At 32.6% G+C, this 15,532-nt stretch overlaps 1 protein-coding gene across 1 annotated transcript; it reads right to left on the bottom strand.

The window, feature by feature from the left end:
- Window positions 1-10,880: 10,880 nt before the first annotated feature.
- On the bottom strand, window positions 10,881-15,314 carry LOC116847966 (glycine-rich cell wall structural protein-like). The gene is made up of 5 exons (XM_032823623.1): window positions 15,214-15,314; window positions 14,218-14,279; window positions 13,639-13,907; window positions 12,149-12,950; window positions 10,881-12,030 (listed from the first exon to the last, which is right to left on the bottom strand). The coding sequence occupies exons 1-5, from the start codon at window positions 15,226-15,228 to the stop codon at window positions 11,889-11,891; spliced, it is 1,290 nt and encodes a 429-aa protein (XP_032679514.1). The 5' UTR covers window positions 15,229-15,314; the 3' UTR covers window positions 10,881-11,888.
- Between the last annotated feature and the right edge of the window lie 218 nt (window positions 15,315-15,532).

The raw sequence follows: 15,532 nt of genomic DNA, 5'->3' as shown, positions 1-15,532 counted from the left end.
GAGAGAGAGAGAGAGAGAGAGAGAGAGAGAGAGAGAGAGAGAGAGAGAGAGAGAGATAAAAGGAGACAGGGAGACAGAGAGAGTGAAAAAGACAGAGACAGAGACATTTTTTATAAAAATGAATTATTCTGAAAATTAAAATTTAAAGAATCTGTTTTTTATGTACACTTAAATATTTACAATATCCAAGTTCAATGTATAAAGTTATTAACAAAAAACTCGTTTTGAGTGATTATTATTATTTTATAAAAAAAGGTGATATAAAAACAAAATTACTTTTTCAAAAGAAAGTAATAAAAAAAAGCCAAGCGTCTTAGCATTATTTGTCTTTACAAAAAAAATCGTTATAAATAAATTACAACAAAAGCTCAGCTAAAAGATATTTAAAAAAATATTATTAAAAATCTTATTACAATCTTATTCAGATTAATTGTATTTTCGCGAATACTCTATTGAAAAATAAAAGACAATTTTATACTCTCTAAAAATAATGATATCAAGAGATTTACGCCAAATGCGAATGAATAATCATCTCAGTTTTTACTTTTATATACTTTTATATATTTTCATAAACATATGTAGTTTTGGCTATATAATATGTTTATAAATTAAATATATTATTAATATATTAGTAATATATTATTAAATAAAAAATAAAATAATTAGAGGAATACAATAAAGTTGAAAAAATTATAATAATTTACTCAAAAAGTATTTGACGTGCCTTTTTTTTACAGGCAAACAGGTTCTCTTATTTTAATGACTATCAAAATGTTATACTGATTATAATCAGTTCGAGTCAGAAAGTGATAAAGAAAAAGAAACAGAAAGCAAATAACACACCGTAGATTAAGCTGAACTGATAAGGAACGAAAAATCACATCCTACTTTATTCATATTGTTTAAGCTTATCATTTATCTTCATTTTTTCTGTCTCCTCTTCATTTCTTCTCGCACATTCTCTCCTTTCTCTCTTTCTTTTCTTCTCCTTTTCTTTTCTTTCCTTTTTTATTTCCTTATTATTTAATTTAGTTATAAAAAGTAAAAATATTATGATCTGATTATAATCAATATAATATTTTGATAGTCATTAAAATAAGAGAACCCATTTGCCTATAAAAAAGACACGCCAAGTGCTTCTTGTAGTTATTATAATTTTTTTTCAACTTTATTGTATTTCTCTAATTATTTTATTTTTTATTTAATAATATATTACTAATATATTAATAATATATTTAATTTATAAACATATTATATAGCCAAAACCACATATGTTTATAAAAGTATATAAAAGTATAAACTGAGATGATTAATCATTCGCACTTGGCATAAACCTTTTGATATCATTACTTTTAGAGAGTGTAAAATTGTCTTGTATTTTTCAATAGAGTATTCGCGAGAGTACAATTGATCTGAATAAGGTTGTTTTAATAATATTTTTTTTAAATCTTTTAGCTGAGCTTTTGTTGTAATTTATTTATAACGATTTTTTTTTGTAAAGGCAATAGATGATTACCAGTGTTCTTGAGACATTTAGCCGCGAACACATTGAGCGTGAACGAGCGAGTCTTGTTTCCGCGCGGATTCCCTTGAAGATTGTCATGTGAGATAGAGCGAGACCGCAAATTCGAATAGTCAGAAATTTATGGATCTCCTTGTACATATATAGAGTAAGCATTGAAGTTTCCACGCCGCATGTTCCATTCGCTTCGCGTTCGTGGACTAAACTTCTGCAAAATAACACGAGTAAATCGCCCCAGTTATCTACTGGGCAACCGAGATTGGTTAAGGCCGCGAGGGATGTCAACACGGATATGACACGGAGTTTTTGAGCTCGTTAACATTTTCGTTCTTCATGATTGGTAAATCGACGAACCCGCAAATATGCGCTTGAATAATCGCGTTTTGATTGTCGTATTCCTCAACTAAGTATCGCCATGTAATTTTCATTTGAGACTTTAATATTATCAATTAATAATACAACCTCACCGGTCACGCTCAAATAATGCTACTTTTGATTGGAGAACAGTGAATTGTTCGTTGCAACAAGAGACTCGAAAAGCCCGTAGAAATTTTATCACTCTATGAAACTACCCAAAAATTTAGGAAGCATGATACGCGGTATTTGCAATACAAGTTCTGCGCTTACGTCACGAATTGCGGATTTGTTTGCAGATACGGACGGATCAAGTTGCGAAAATTTACCGATGATATCGTGAAGATGATTGGCTGCTTCGTAAACTTCCTCAACGGACAATTCAACTTCTCATGAATAAAGTAGGATGTGATTTTTCGTTTCCCATCAATTAAGCTTGATCTATAGTGTGTTATTTGCTTTCTGTTTCTTTTTCTTTATCTCTTTCTTACTCAAACCTTAAACTAAAAAGAGATAAAGAAATTTAAAGTCGGGAGCAAAAAGACATTGTAGATTAGGTTTAACCATCTGGCGAAACTAAACGTGTTGATTTTGACACTTTTCCCAAAGCGTCTGTAGATTATCTAGTCGATTTTTCGTCTTATAAAGCGTAATGAGAGGTTTGGATAATTTTTTTGAAATTTATTAACACTTGCTTTATTGCATTAATTGTCACAACTTGTTCGATCAAAAGATCTTTTAACGGCTTCGACATGATGTTCAGAAGACAACGTGTCTATTAGTGACAGCATTCGGGCGATGAACTAGACGCGAATAGACGCATAAGAACGTGTTAAACTTTGGTGTGGTAAATTTGACGAATCCCAACGCACGACCGACTCGCGAACAGAGCAAACCGTCTGATTCGGAAAGAAAATAAGAGAAGTTTTTCTTCAGCACAACTAGATCACCTCGAATTACGATTATGAGCGCAATTTGAGAACAGTTCCACAAGGCGATAAAATTTAAATCGACAATACTGCTTAGCGAAGCAGAATCATGGCACTTAATAAGTCGGCGATGACTTGACATTTTGTCAGACTCGACACTGCGATATTGTCCGCGGAAAGGAACAATAGTCTTTACCTCGAACATGCACTAATCACGTGCTAGTCATGTAACAGTCCTTAGCGAATAGACGAAAAGATATTTTCTTTTCTCCACAGTTTCAATTAAACTAGGCTGAAGACAGCAGATGAGGGCGACGTATCTCACAATCCGGCTCGAAGGACCATGTACGAATTTCGTCTCGGAAGGTTACTTCTTGACGAATGATAATTTTGACACTGACCGGTCCTGCTCTCTCGTTGAGTATTGCCGGAATCTTCGTAGTGAAGGAAGAAAAACGTGGATGAGATATTGACGTGTTTTATTCGAGTGTTATCCGTTGCCTTCGCACTGCACTACGGACCGATTATTCTTGATCCTCTCTTATCTTTAAATCGGAGACGACTAACTCATCCCGGTGAACAGACACACGTGGTTTCAAAGCATTGGACACGGTTTTCGTAATTGTACACTACGTGACCAATGCCTGCGTGCCAACAACAATGTGTCGCGGATAGAAAAACGCAAGTTCTTTTTCTCACTGGTTTTGTGGTATACACTGAGAGAAAAATTATATTAAAATCAACAAATATTTCTTTAATGGGTACCATTAACATATTTATTTAAATCTACATTCTCTTTATTCAAATCAAATATTTGACTTGTATGCCTGATTTAAATAAACAATATTTGATTTAAATGAAAAAAATATAGATTTAAGTAAATAAGTTAATGGCACTCATCAAATAAATATTTATTGATTTTAATATAATTTTTCTCTGAATGTAGCTATCGTTCTCGCGATCTCACGTAGAGCCGGCGTGATCTTTCGCTAGCTTCCTTTCTTCTCTTAAAACTACGGTTTTAGATACAACTAATTTTGTTTTAAAAGATTTATGTTTTCTTGTCATAATGGAGACATTGTCACAGGAAAAAACGAGAATATTTTAAAATGGAATTATTTCCACATTTCGTCCCTAAAATTTGTAAACAATTTTTCGGCACTACAATTATTAGTATCCAAATTGAATAAATTTTAGTAATTCTCGAACATCCAGTCTGAGACTCGACGTACCGAACAAGAACATACATTTGTCATGTATCCAATGAAAAAAACGAAATAAATAAATAAAAATAAAAAAATACAAAAAATATAGTAAAAATACAATAAATAAAGTGCCTTTTTTATAGATAAACGGATTTTCTTATTTTAATGACTATCAAAATATTATATTGATTATCGATGTAGTATTATAAAAAGGCATTCCAATTGCTTTTTGTGTAAGTTATTATAATTTTTTGCAACTTTATTGTATTTCTCTAATTATTTTATTTTTTATTTAATAATATATTACTAATATATTAATAATATATCTAATTTATAAATATATTATATAGCCAAAACCACATGTTTATAAAAGTATATAAAGGTATATAAAAGTAAAAACTGAGATGATTAACCATTCGCACTTGGCGTAAACCTCTTGATATCATTACTTTTACAGAGAGTATAAATTTTTGATTGTTCGTCCTTATATTGATTCGATTGTCGATTAGATTGTCGTTTGTCTTTATATAAGGTGAGAAAAAAGTCCCGGACCAGTGAAATATCTCGAAAACTAAGCATTTTCGAAAGAAATGTTTTCCAAAAAAGTTGTAAGGTTTTAAATGATCTATTCACTGATTTGGTATCTGACTTTTGGCACCGTTAAAGTCAAGTCAAGGTCAACTTTGCTTTTTTAAATAGAAACATGTATCTTGTATCAAACAACTTTTGTTTGAAAAATTTTTTCATAAGACTCCTATTTTTTTTAATATTTGCAGAATATCTACAAAATTAATAAATTCAATAATTTCTTATTCGAATTCTTTAAATAAAATTCTTTAAAATATTGTACATAGAAAAGAAATTTAGTTGAATTAACCAAATATCTAGTGAAATATAAAGGAACTAGGAAATTCCAATTATAGTTATCAGAATTTAAGTTAATAATATTCTGGTTAATTAACTAGATTTCAAGTTAATTTGAACGGACTTCTGATAACTTCAACTAAAATTTCTGAATTCTTCATCTAAAATTTCTTCAATTTTACCGAAAAATAGCAAGAGATAAAAATTGCTTACTTTTGCCTCATAGAGTTCTGAGAACTTTTTCAGAATTTTTTATTAACTTTTTAGTACTACATTTTCTTGCATTTTTTAAAATACTAAAAAATTAATAAAAAATTCTGAAAAAAATTTCTGAAATTTTCAGAACTCTATGAGACGAAAATAAGCAATTTTTATGTCATGCCATTTTTCGGTAAAGTTGATAGAATTCGAGTAAGAAATTATTGAAACCAATAATTTTGTAGATATTTCTGCAAATAAAAAATAAAAAATAGGGGTCGTATTAAAAAAATTTTCAAACAAAAATTGTTTGCTTCTTTACGTAGAATAAAATTCCGTAATAAAAAATTTCATATAAATTTCATGTAATAAAAAAATACATGTTTCTGTTTAAAAAAGCAAAGTTGACTTTGACCTGACCTTGGCGACGCCACCAAAGGTCAGACTGACCAGATCAGTGAATAGATCATTTAAAACCCTATAACTTTTGTAGGAAACATTTCTTTCGGAAATGTTTAGTTTTCGAGATATTTCACCGGTTCGGGACTTTTTACTCACCCTATATAGATAAATATGCATAGACAAATTGTAGATTACATATTTAACATAATAGAATTTTAGATTATATGTTAAATATAATAATACCATCAAAGAAAAATTAAAAGTGGCACAAACCTCTTCACGACAATTACTTACATCTCTACTAAATCACACAACACAATATAAAAAGCTACCAAATACAAGAGATTTATCTATCATTTTGCTAACTGGGCACGACGTGCACGAACGTACAGAGAGCAGTGATCCGGTTTCGAGCCCGTAAGCTTTTGTCTTGGTCCACTCACACACAGAACGGCGCCGGGCAAACTACGTCTATCATGTGATGATTGTAAAACATCTATAGACATCATTAAAATATTTGTTTATAGATATCTTGCAAAAAGATAACTTATTGATATTATTTCTTACCCTGATAAAAAAAAGTTTATAGAGAACGATAGAATAAAATTCTATCGTTCTATCGTTTTCTATCGTTTTGAATATGGATTTTGGTTCGTGAATTCACAAATGCGAATAGTATTCTATCGTATACGATAGAATACAATAGATAGTGACAGAATTTCTATCGTCAGTTTCCTATATAATACAAATAGAACCCGATTCTTATAGAACCAGATAAAATACGATAGGATTTATATCTGATGCTCGCTAATACTGACGCTTGCGAACGATAGAGTTTATAGAAAATAGTACAAATTGATAGAAATTCTATCGTTCTATCATTCTCAATCGTTCTCTATCAACTTTTTTACCAGGGTAGAGTTCTTAATGAATTCTTCAAAAAGAACATTTAAAGAACTCATGATCTCAACGATGTCATTATTTCATCAGAATCTGAAAGTTAAGATAGCTTGCTAGTCCATTATTTTCCTTACGATGGAGGAACACTGGACTATAATTAGTCAATTTGCTTACTGCTTACATTTTACTGCGTAAGTTCTTCTATGTACTCTAATATATTCAAGATTTCTGGTGACTCACCACAGTTGTGTTGTATTGTAATATCAGAACCAAAGAAAGACATGCTAAAAATTCTTGCATGTCAATTGTAAAAAAACAAAAAATTTGTATAAACTGATGCTTCCGATGACTTCTGCATAATACTTGTATAATACCTCGAAAACTCATCTTTTCCCTTGACAATCAACACATAGCTGTAAAAATAATATAGTAGTTTATTTCGTTAGAAACTAAATTGTGTGTATGTGTGAACATACAATTAATTTTTTGAATTAATTCTGGCTATATATTAATCTTTAAAATAAATAAAATAAAATTTTATTTTATTTTAAAATAAATAAAATAAAATTGTATTTTATTTTAAAATAAATAAAATAATTATATTTTATTTTAAAATAAATAAAATAAAATTTTAAAATAAATAAAGATTTTATAGATTTCTCCAAATATTATACATAAAATTTCATACATAAAATACACATAAAATTTCTTTTTATTTAGATATAACATACAAGAATTTTGAGTGTTTTTTTAGCTTCTGACATTATCAACCAGGAGATCTGTTGTGAGACACCATTAACCTTAAGTATAGAGTCGATGACGAACTCGAACAATGTCGAAAATGTAGAGATGATCATCACTAACATCGCGCTTTCTTTTTCGTATTTCTTGTATACATAGAACTTACATGAATGTATATTACTTCGTTTTACCATATTCAACGGAAAACCTAACGATATGTAGAATCCTTTCTACAAACTTTTTCGATATTCTTAAGCTTCCAAATTCAAATGCGAAGATAGAGTAATGTTCTTCAAAATTTTTTTGTTTGGAGCATCCACACTTTCGGTATGTACAAGCTGCGGAACTTTTTGATTAGGCAAATATTACTCTAACTGACAGCTTGAGATTTTACATTAAAATTTTTTTATTTGTTTTCGTCGAGCAATGTTCCTATTTATTTTTGCACGTACTTTCATTGCGTAAAACTTTTATGTATAATTCTGTGTAATACGACGTAAACTTTGCAGAAAAATGTCAGTGTTCTGTCGGTAAAACTTGTTTTCAGCTTCAACATCGCCTTAAATATACATTTATTTCTTCTTTTATAATCTGTCACACATTAAACATACTCATTCAAATTCTTTTACAATATTTAATGTTTCAAATTAAAAATATTATTGCAATGTAGGTTAATAATAAACATTATTTTGCAAATACAATAATGAATATACACGGGCAACAAACGTCTCACCACACCATCCAAAATATTATAAAAATATGGTTGCAGCATACAGGATACATACTAACTCTCACGGAAAAGAAGTATAATAAACAAAACTAACGTATTTAATAATAAATGTACATGATAAATATACATGATAAATGTATAAAGATAATATATTATTACATGATAAATGCACATAATACATGTACAAAATATATTTATTAATATATTTACAATTTATTATACATTATAAAATAAAAGAAAATAAATTATGTGTAATCTGCCTCTTTTATTATGTTCTTTATTCATTGTACACGTTACAATCACATTTTAGAAAGAGCAGTGTCATGTCTCAGATTATCCAGAAAAACTCACATTCAAGAACTCTTAAAGAGCTCATTAATATTACATTATATTCAAGAGGTCTTTAAGAGCTCATTTCATATGACATCTTTATGTCCTTTCAAAACGGCGCATTAGCCAACATCATTGTGTCATTATGATTTCTACTAGATGACTTTGTCGGGACTTATACTCTCAAATGAGAACTCTTTAAAAGTTTTATTTTTTATATTTTGCTCACTGGATTATTACTTTACTACTTTAATTCGAAGAAAACAGATACCGAAACTCACTGATTCATCTCAGAAATTTATTCTAAGACTGCTCCATTAGTCAAAACATGTGAGTACTAGTTTCGACGATTCAAAAGTGATGATTTTGATTTGAAAAACAAAAAACGTTCAAGACAACTAAAATAGTTCGAAAATACCGAATTGCAGGCATTATTGGATGAAAACTCAGCTCAAACGCTTTAAAAATTAACTAAAGCATTAAATGTTGGTAAATCAATCGTTCTAATCGTTTCTAATCGTTTACACGCGACGAGAAAGATTAAAAAAGAAGATGAATTCCACATGAATTAGCTATTCATAATCGTTTAACTATTTATATTTCATTGTTTTCTCGTCACAAAAAGAAACAGTTTTTATATCAAATTATAACTATATATTAAATCGTTATATATATATATATATATATATATATATATATATATATATATATATATAACTCTATTATAACTGGCGATAAAAATGGAATTATTATGATAATCTTAAGTCGTGAGTAAGTCCAAGACAACCATCAACATCAACTCCAAAACGTAACATCTATGGAAATAAAAGTTTTATTATGCATTTGGTAGGATATGAAAAGCATCGTGTATTATGAGTTGCTGAAATCAAATCAAACAGTCCCTACTAAGCATTATCAATAACAATTAATGAATATTATCAATAACAATTAATCTATTTAAATTGTGTTTTGAACGAGAAACATTCAATAATAGTTCAAAGAAAACGCAAAGTGATTTGGTTGCACGATAAGGTTCGACCACACGTTGCAAAAGTAATTAAAGATACATTATCGGCACTTCAACTAGAAAGTCTTATCACACGCGACGTATTCACCAGACTATGCTCCTTCAGATTATCACTTATTTCGATTGATGCAGCAGGATCTTGCTGACCAACACTTCAAAACATATGAAGAAAAAATGCCTCGATGAATGGATTGCTTCGAAGGATAAACATTTTTTTATCGCAAAATTCACTTATTGCCAGAAAAGTGGGTAAAAATTATAGCTACTGATAGAAAATATTTTGAATAAAATATAATTAAACCTTTCTCTAAAATAAACATGTTTTCTTTGCAAGAAATCGTTCAAAACTAATTAGAACACCTAAAATATACCATAATATATATTTAATTCATGTATATGAAATGTATGTACATGTATTAGAGTCGTTCTAGATTAGTTGCAAGTCTCAAGGTTGCAAGAAAATTGATCAATCACAGTCAATTCTTCTTTGGCCGTAAGAAGAACGCTCGACTGTGATTGATAAATTTACTTACGATCTTGCGATTTGCAACTAATGTAGAACCGACCTTAAGTGCGCAAATTAATTCGGTACTTTTTTTTAAGAAATTCAGTTTTCATTTATAAAAAATTAATAAATATGTTAATTTTCCAAATATTTGAAAAATATTTCATTAGCCTAGTTTTTTTTAATTTTTCCCAGATTATCGGGATAATTTATCCCAGCGAACGAAAATTCATTTGCGAGTTATTCCTAATAGTAACACAAGCTCGTCTTGAATCTGAGTGGACTTTTTATTCAACGATTGTTCACAAGCACACCATCAAATTTTTTAGATACTCCCAAACATTCTTCATCGGTTAGACAGAAATCATCACTCCAAAACGTTTGGTAACACTTTTTACAGGTTTTATACGTTACAGCACTTTCTTTCAAAGCTGAACAAATAACATTTGCAGCTTCGGCAGAATTTTTTTCTGTTAAAAAACAAGAAGAATGCAATGTCTGATATATTACTTGTCCGATATTATTCGATATTGTTTGGTAAGATTATATTGTCAACTTCATCAAGCTATACAGCGCATTTTAAATCTTAAAATTAGTGCTTCAAAACTCATTAAGCGGCGAGAAAATATTTGAATTTAAAGTAAAGTTATAATTGATTAAATGCAAAAACACAAATTTGCGCACCTAATATAGAACGTTATTTATACACAATGGAACATATATGTGTATATACAGAAAATATCTAATGTTATATAGGATACATGTATTAACAATATGTTTAAAACCAAAAAAAGTTTAAGAACCAAGAATAGTTTAAAACCAATTAAAAAATTTGAACGCTGATTTAGGAAAAAAGATTTCGAGATAGACGCATTTAAAATATAAAGTACATTTCCAAACAACCATTAATTTTTAGTATTTCTTTGTACTTACATGATGAATATGCCAACTTACAAATTGATTTATTAAAAAAATTCATGAATATAATTTATTTCTTCAGGCATCCAAAGCCTGTTAAAGCAATATGTCTATCGACGAAGGCAATCTTACGACGGCTCTTTCGTTTGATACATAAAAATCTTTGTTCTGTGCGCATAATTATAAAGGATTCATTAATTTAACCGTGTGTCAGAAAAGAAAAATTAAACACAAGGAAAGAAGCAAAATGACATATTAAAAACATATAAAAACTTTATTGAAAACGCGTAACATAATGCTCTATTTACAAACACATCATACATACAAACATAACATCATGTTGCTTTGAGTGTGAATCACTCAGATAGGTGAATCGCAATTGCATGCGCGCTAACTGCTGAAGTGCTGAAGTGAGTAAGGCACGTGATAGTCTAAATTGAAATATGTGCCGGATTTAACAATGAGGTATAGAAATACGTTCATAAACACTATCGTACTTAAAAATTATAATGATGTACACTCGATAGCATTTATCACAAAATCTGGTTTAGGTGCTTCAAATTATTTTTTAGGAGGTCGTTCAACTTGCTCGCAACTTGTTAAATTTTGAGTTATTTCTTGCATTGATCTCACCTTAGTGTCACAATAAGTAAATGTAGTCAGTCTGTAATCGTCATTCCTACGATATATTGTTTTGTGAAAGAATATGAATCTCGATTATATGTGTGTCAGGGCAAATATATTATGGAACACTTCGGAAATAATTTTAATCAGAAAAATTTCGTTTCTTGTAAAAAAGATAATAGAAATCTATAATGGGGAATCACGAAATAATTTCGATCAGAATCCATTCTAAGAAGTTCTATAATATATGCCTCATCACAAGTCTCATCTGTTGTTATCTGGTTACATGTTCGTCTGTTGCGTAATAATTTACTGTAAAATTAGCAAAATGATTGCATTCAATACATTCCAGTTAATATTGTTCGTCAAAAGTCATTGAAAACATAATTTCATTGTCGACAAGAAGTTTTAACTTAAATGACTTGATTCGCCGAAAGATGAAAAAGAGAGACCATTCACCGTTATCGTGTATCTAACTTGATTAATTGTCATCGTAATCAAAATGAGGATCTTATCGTTGAAGTGACGACGGTTATCATTGTGAAGGATATTCCGGATTGATCTACATCGGTCAATCCGAAATATATAGCGTCTCCATTCCACATTTTATATAATATATCAGTCACAACACAATCACTCTTATTTCTTCTTCTTGTGATAACCGGAGAATCCGCCACCGTGTCCGCCGCCGCCCCCACCACCGCCTCCACCGCCACCACCGTAACCGCTCGAATAGGAATCGTAGCCACCGCCGGAACTGTAACTACTTCCGCCATGTCCGCTGAAAGAGATATAATATAAATTTTACAATTCTTTTATATTCTCATGTTTTCCCCAAAATTCCACTACCTCTTTAAGTTAATCATTATTAGCGACCAATTGATTTAATGTTAATGTACCTGCTACCGAAACCAGACGATATACTGTTTCCGTGACCGCTGGAATCAAAGTGGTGATCTCCGCCTCCTATGTCATGTCCTCCTCCAAATCCACCTCCAAAATCTCCATGGCCACCAAATCCGCCACCACCTCCATATCCACCTCCATGACCACCTCCGAAGTCGCCGCCATGTCCACCACCTCCTCCGTATCCACCACCATGACCTCCTCCAAATCCACCTCCAAAACCTCCGCCACCACCGCCATGTCCTCCATGTTCAATGATTATACCGCCGCCACCGCTTCCTCCATAACCACCGCCGCCATGTCCGCCGCCGAAATCGCTTCCACCTCCATAACCACCACCACCTCCATGACCGCCTCCACCTCCGTAACTGCCACCACCTCCATAACCGCCACCATCATGTCCACCTCCACCGCCGAAACCGCCACCGCCGCTATGTCCTCCGTGTTCAATGATTATATCGCCACCGCCGCCACCTCCGTGTCCACCGCCAAAACCGCCGCCGCCGCCATAACCACCACCACCATGACTACCTCCAAAGCCGCCACCTCCATGTCCACCACCATAACCACCGCCGCCACTACCGCCGCCTCCGTGATCATCGTGCTCTATGATGATATTGCCACCTCCACCACCACCGTGTCCACCGCCAAAACCGCCACCACCTCCATGGCCGCCACCACCTCCGTGGCCGCCACCACCTCCGTGGCCGCCACCACCTCCGTGGCCGCCACCTCCTCCGTAGCCACCACCTCCTCCTCCACCACCATGGTCTATGATGATATCTCCATGTCCACCTATTGAAAATTATGACTTCCGCATTACGCTGTTTTACTTCCATTTTTCTCTATTCATACATATTTAAAAACCACACTCGCGTTTAATTACATTTATGAAACGGTGTCATGAAGAACAATGGGAGAAGCGAAAGTAACGAATCTCCGTGATTTTCTCACGAATGTACATTCACTAAATATGCCGAGATAGACAATCTCGAACTGCTCTTCTTCCCTCTCACATGCGGCATGTCTTTAATCGACAAAGTAGCACGACTGTGATTACGAGGCACCTTCAGTAGCTATATTGCGTTTGTAACTTTCTCGGTACTCGAAAGTGAGAGGGAAACGGACCGGTTTGGAAAAATTTCGCTACGGTGCATGTTAGAAAATTAACCATACGATCCGCTCACGTCATCGCGTCGTGATGAAACCAGAGATAAGTAAAAGCTATGAATGACGAGTGATCTTTGAATTTTATGCATTTGATGATACTGCCGTTCATATGTGTAAATTGTAATAGAAACAATATATTTGACATTTTACGTTTCTCTGTCTTTTTCGCACACGTCTTTCCTTTATATCGCGTTCTTTCGGGAAATATTATTGTTTATATTGAAACAAGATAAAAATGCCATAAGAAATCTATCAGAAAGTGATAATATAAAAATAGAATATGCAATATAACTTTGATACGATTCATTCTCACCTCCGTCACCATGACCGCCTCCGAAACCGCTGCCAAAGCCACCGCCGCCTCCGTAACCTCCACCGTGACCTCCTCCGAAACCACCTCCAAAACCACCTCCAAAACCACCACCGTGTCCACCTCCGATATCTCCAGGACCGGAGATCTCTATGTGATGATCATCACCTCCTCCGCCTCCATGACCACCACCCCCACCGTGATCTTCATACTTTATAACTTTCTTATCATGGTGCTGCACAATCTCCGGCACATGTATCCTTATGTGCACGCTGAAATATGAAAAGTGTGTTTAAATCGAGGAAACGGTTTCTTATTAACACACCTCTTAAGGTAATGGCCAGCAACTTTACGGCGTTTCTCTCACACTACATTGTTCTAAACTTGCCACGCGCTCTTAAAATGATCGCATTCTGTCGTTAAAACGTTAAGTATATACTACGCGAGTCTTTGCAGCAGCGTATAAGTAACAATGAATTACGGTGAATAATTGTATTGTGCTACAACAAAAGATTTACTTATGTGTTTACAAAATGACATACAATTAACGGGATTATAATCAGAATTCTGATTGTAACTCACTGTTCATGTCCGAAAGTAGCAAAACTAACTGATAGGATACTCGCAAGGATGAAGGCTTTTATCTGTAATAATGTTAAAAATGAAACATTAAGTTTTATTTTTATTCCAACAAACACTTTTATTCGAAATTGAGACGAATGAATAATATTTACGGAAAATGTAAAAATTAACACAAATTCTGTTATACTTTCCGCACCCAAAAAATATATACTACACTCAAATAAATTTATTTCAAGTGTTTCATAAATTTATATATTTGCAAATCTATTATATATGTTTATCTGACAAGCCTCAAATTTATTCAAAATACATTCTGAATCTCAATAAGTTTGGCCTTTTAATAAAAAATAGTAATTAAATTAAAAATTCGGTTTACTTATTACATAGAGACGAATAAACTTTATCTTTTAAATTCTAAATTCTTTTTTTGAATACTAAGAAAAAATATTTAAAAATTTATTTGTAAAATGTAAAGTTTATTTCTGTGAAATATATTCATTCTGTAAAAATTTATTTTTGTGAATGAATTTTATATTTCACATAAATAAATGTTCAACTATTTATTTTCCAAAATTTGTGATGAGCCTATTTTAAGACAGTTATTAAAAAGATATTCTTCGTTAAAGATATTTAAAAAAAGATAAGTAAACTGAGTAATAATTTTTCTTAGAAATAGAATGATATTTTTCTATGTGCGCACACATCATTCATTCGTTTTCATTTCGAAGGGAAATTCTGATGTTGTTAATTTCCATATTTTGTTATTGCAAAGCATTCGATATTCTTATACAAACACCGATAAGAGTACGAAAATGTCAATCCCTTATCACGAAAATGTCATTTGACCGCAAATTTGTACGAAAAAGAATCCATTAATAAGAGAGGCCACTTTCGAGTGTTTGGTCGTACACCACGCAAGGCTCTGCTCTTGTACCAATTTCTCCCGTGACATCGGTGAACAGCGTGGAACGGTTTTTGCCCGCTTTAATTTCTTACATATTTGGGCTCCATGCTGGTATCCAGGACACGGTCGGACCCGCCGATCCTTTTCCTGTCTCTTATTTCGCGCACAGCTCACCACAGCGACCCGGTATACACTGTCATATATTTGCGGCTGTGGCCTTACCTATATATATACCGGATCGGAGGAAGTACCGGAAGAACCAGGTGGGGATGAAACGAAGATCTCGCTGTACCAGCAGAGAGGCGTCGTTGAAAGAGTGCCCCATAGGAAACCGAACGTACGAAACTGGTGAGCCCACTCTTCGTCGCCGCGTACTTCGAATACATGCACTCGCCAGGTGATGTCGGACGA

The sequence above is a fragment of the Odontomachus brunneus genome, unplaced genomic scaffold (genome assembly GCF_010583005.1).
Source record: "Odontomachus brunneus isolate Ranch 3 - 2012 unplaced genomic scaffold, Obru_v1 Obru_scaffold_086, whole genome shotgun sequence".
Classification (NCBI taxonomy): domain Eukaryota; kingdom Metazoa; phylum Arthropoda; class Insecta; order Hymenoptera; family Formicidae; genus Odontomachus; species Odontomachus brunneus.
This window is presented reverse-complemented; position numbering and strand designations above follow the sequence as displayed.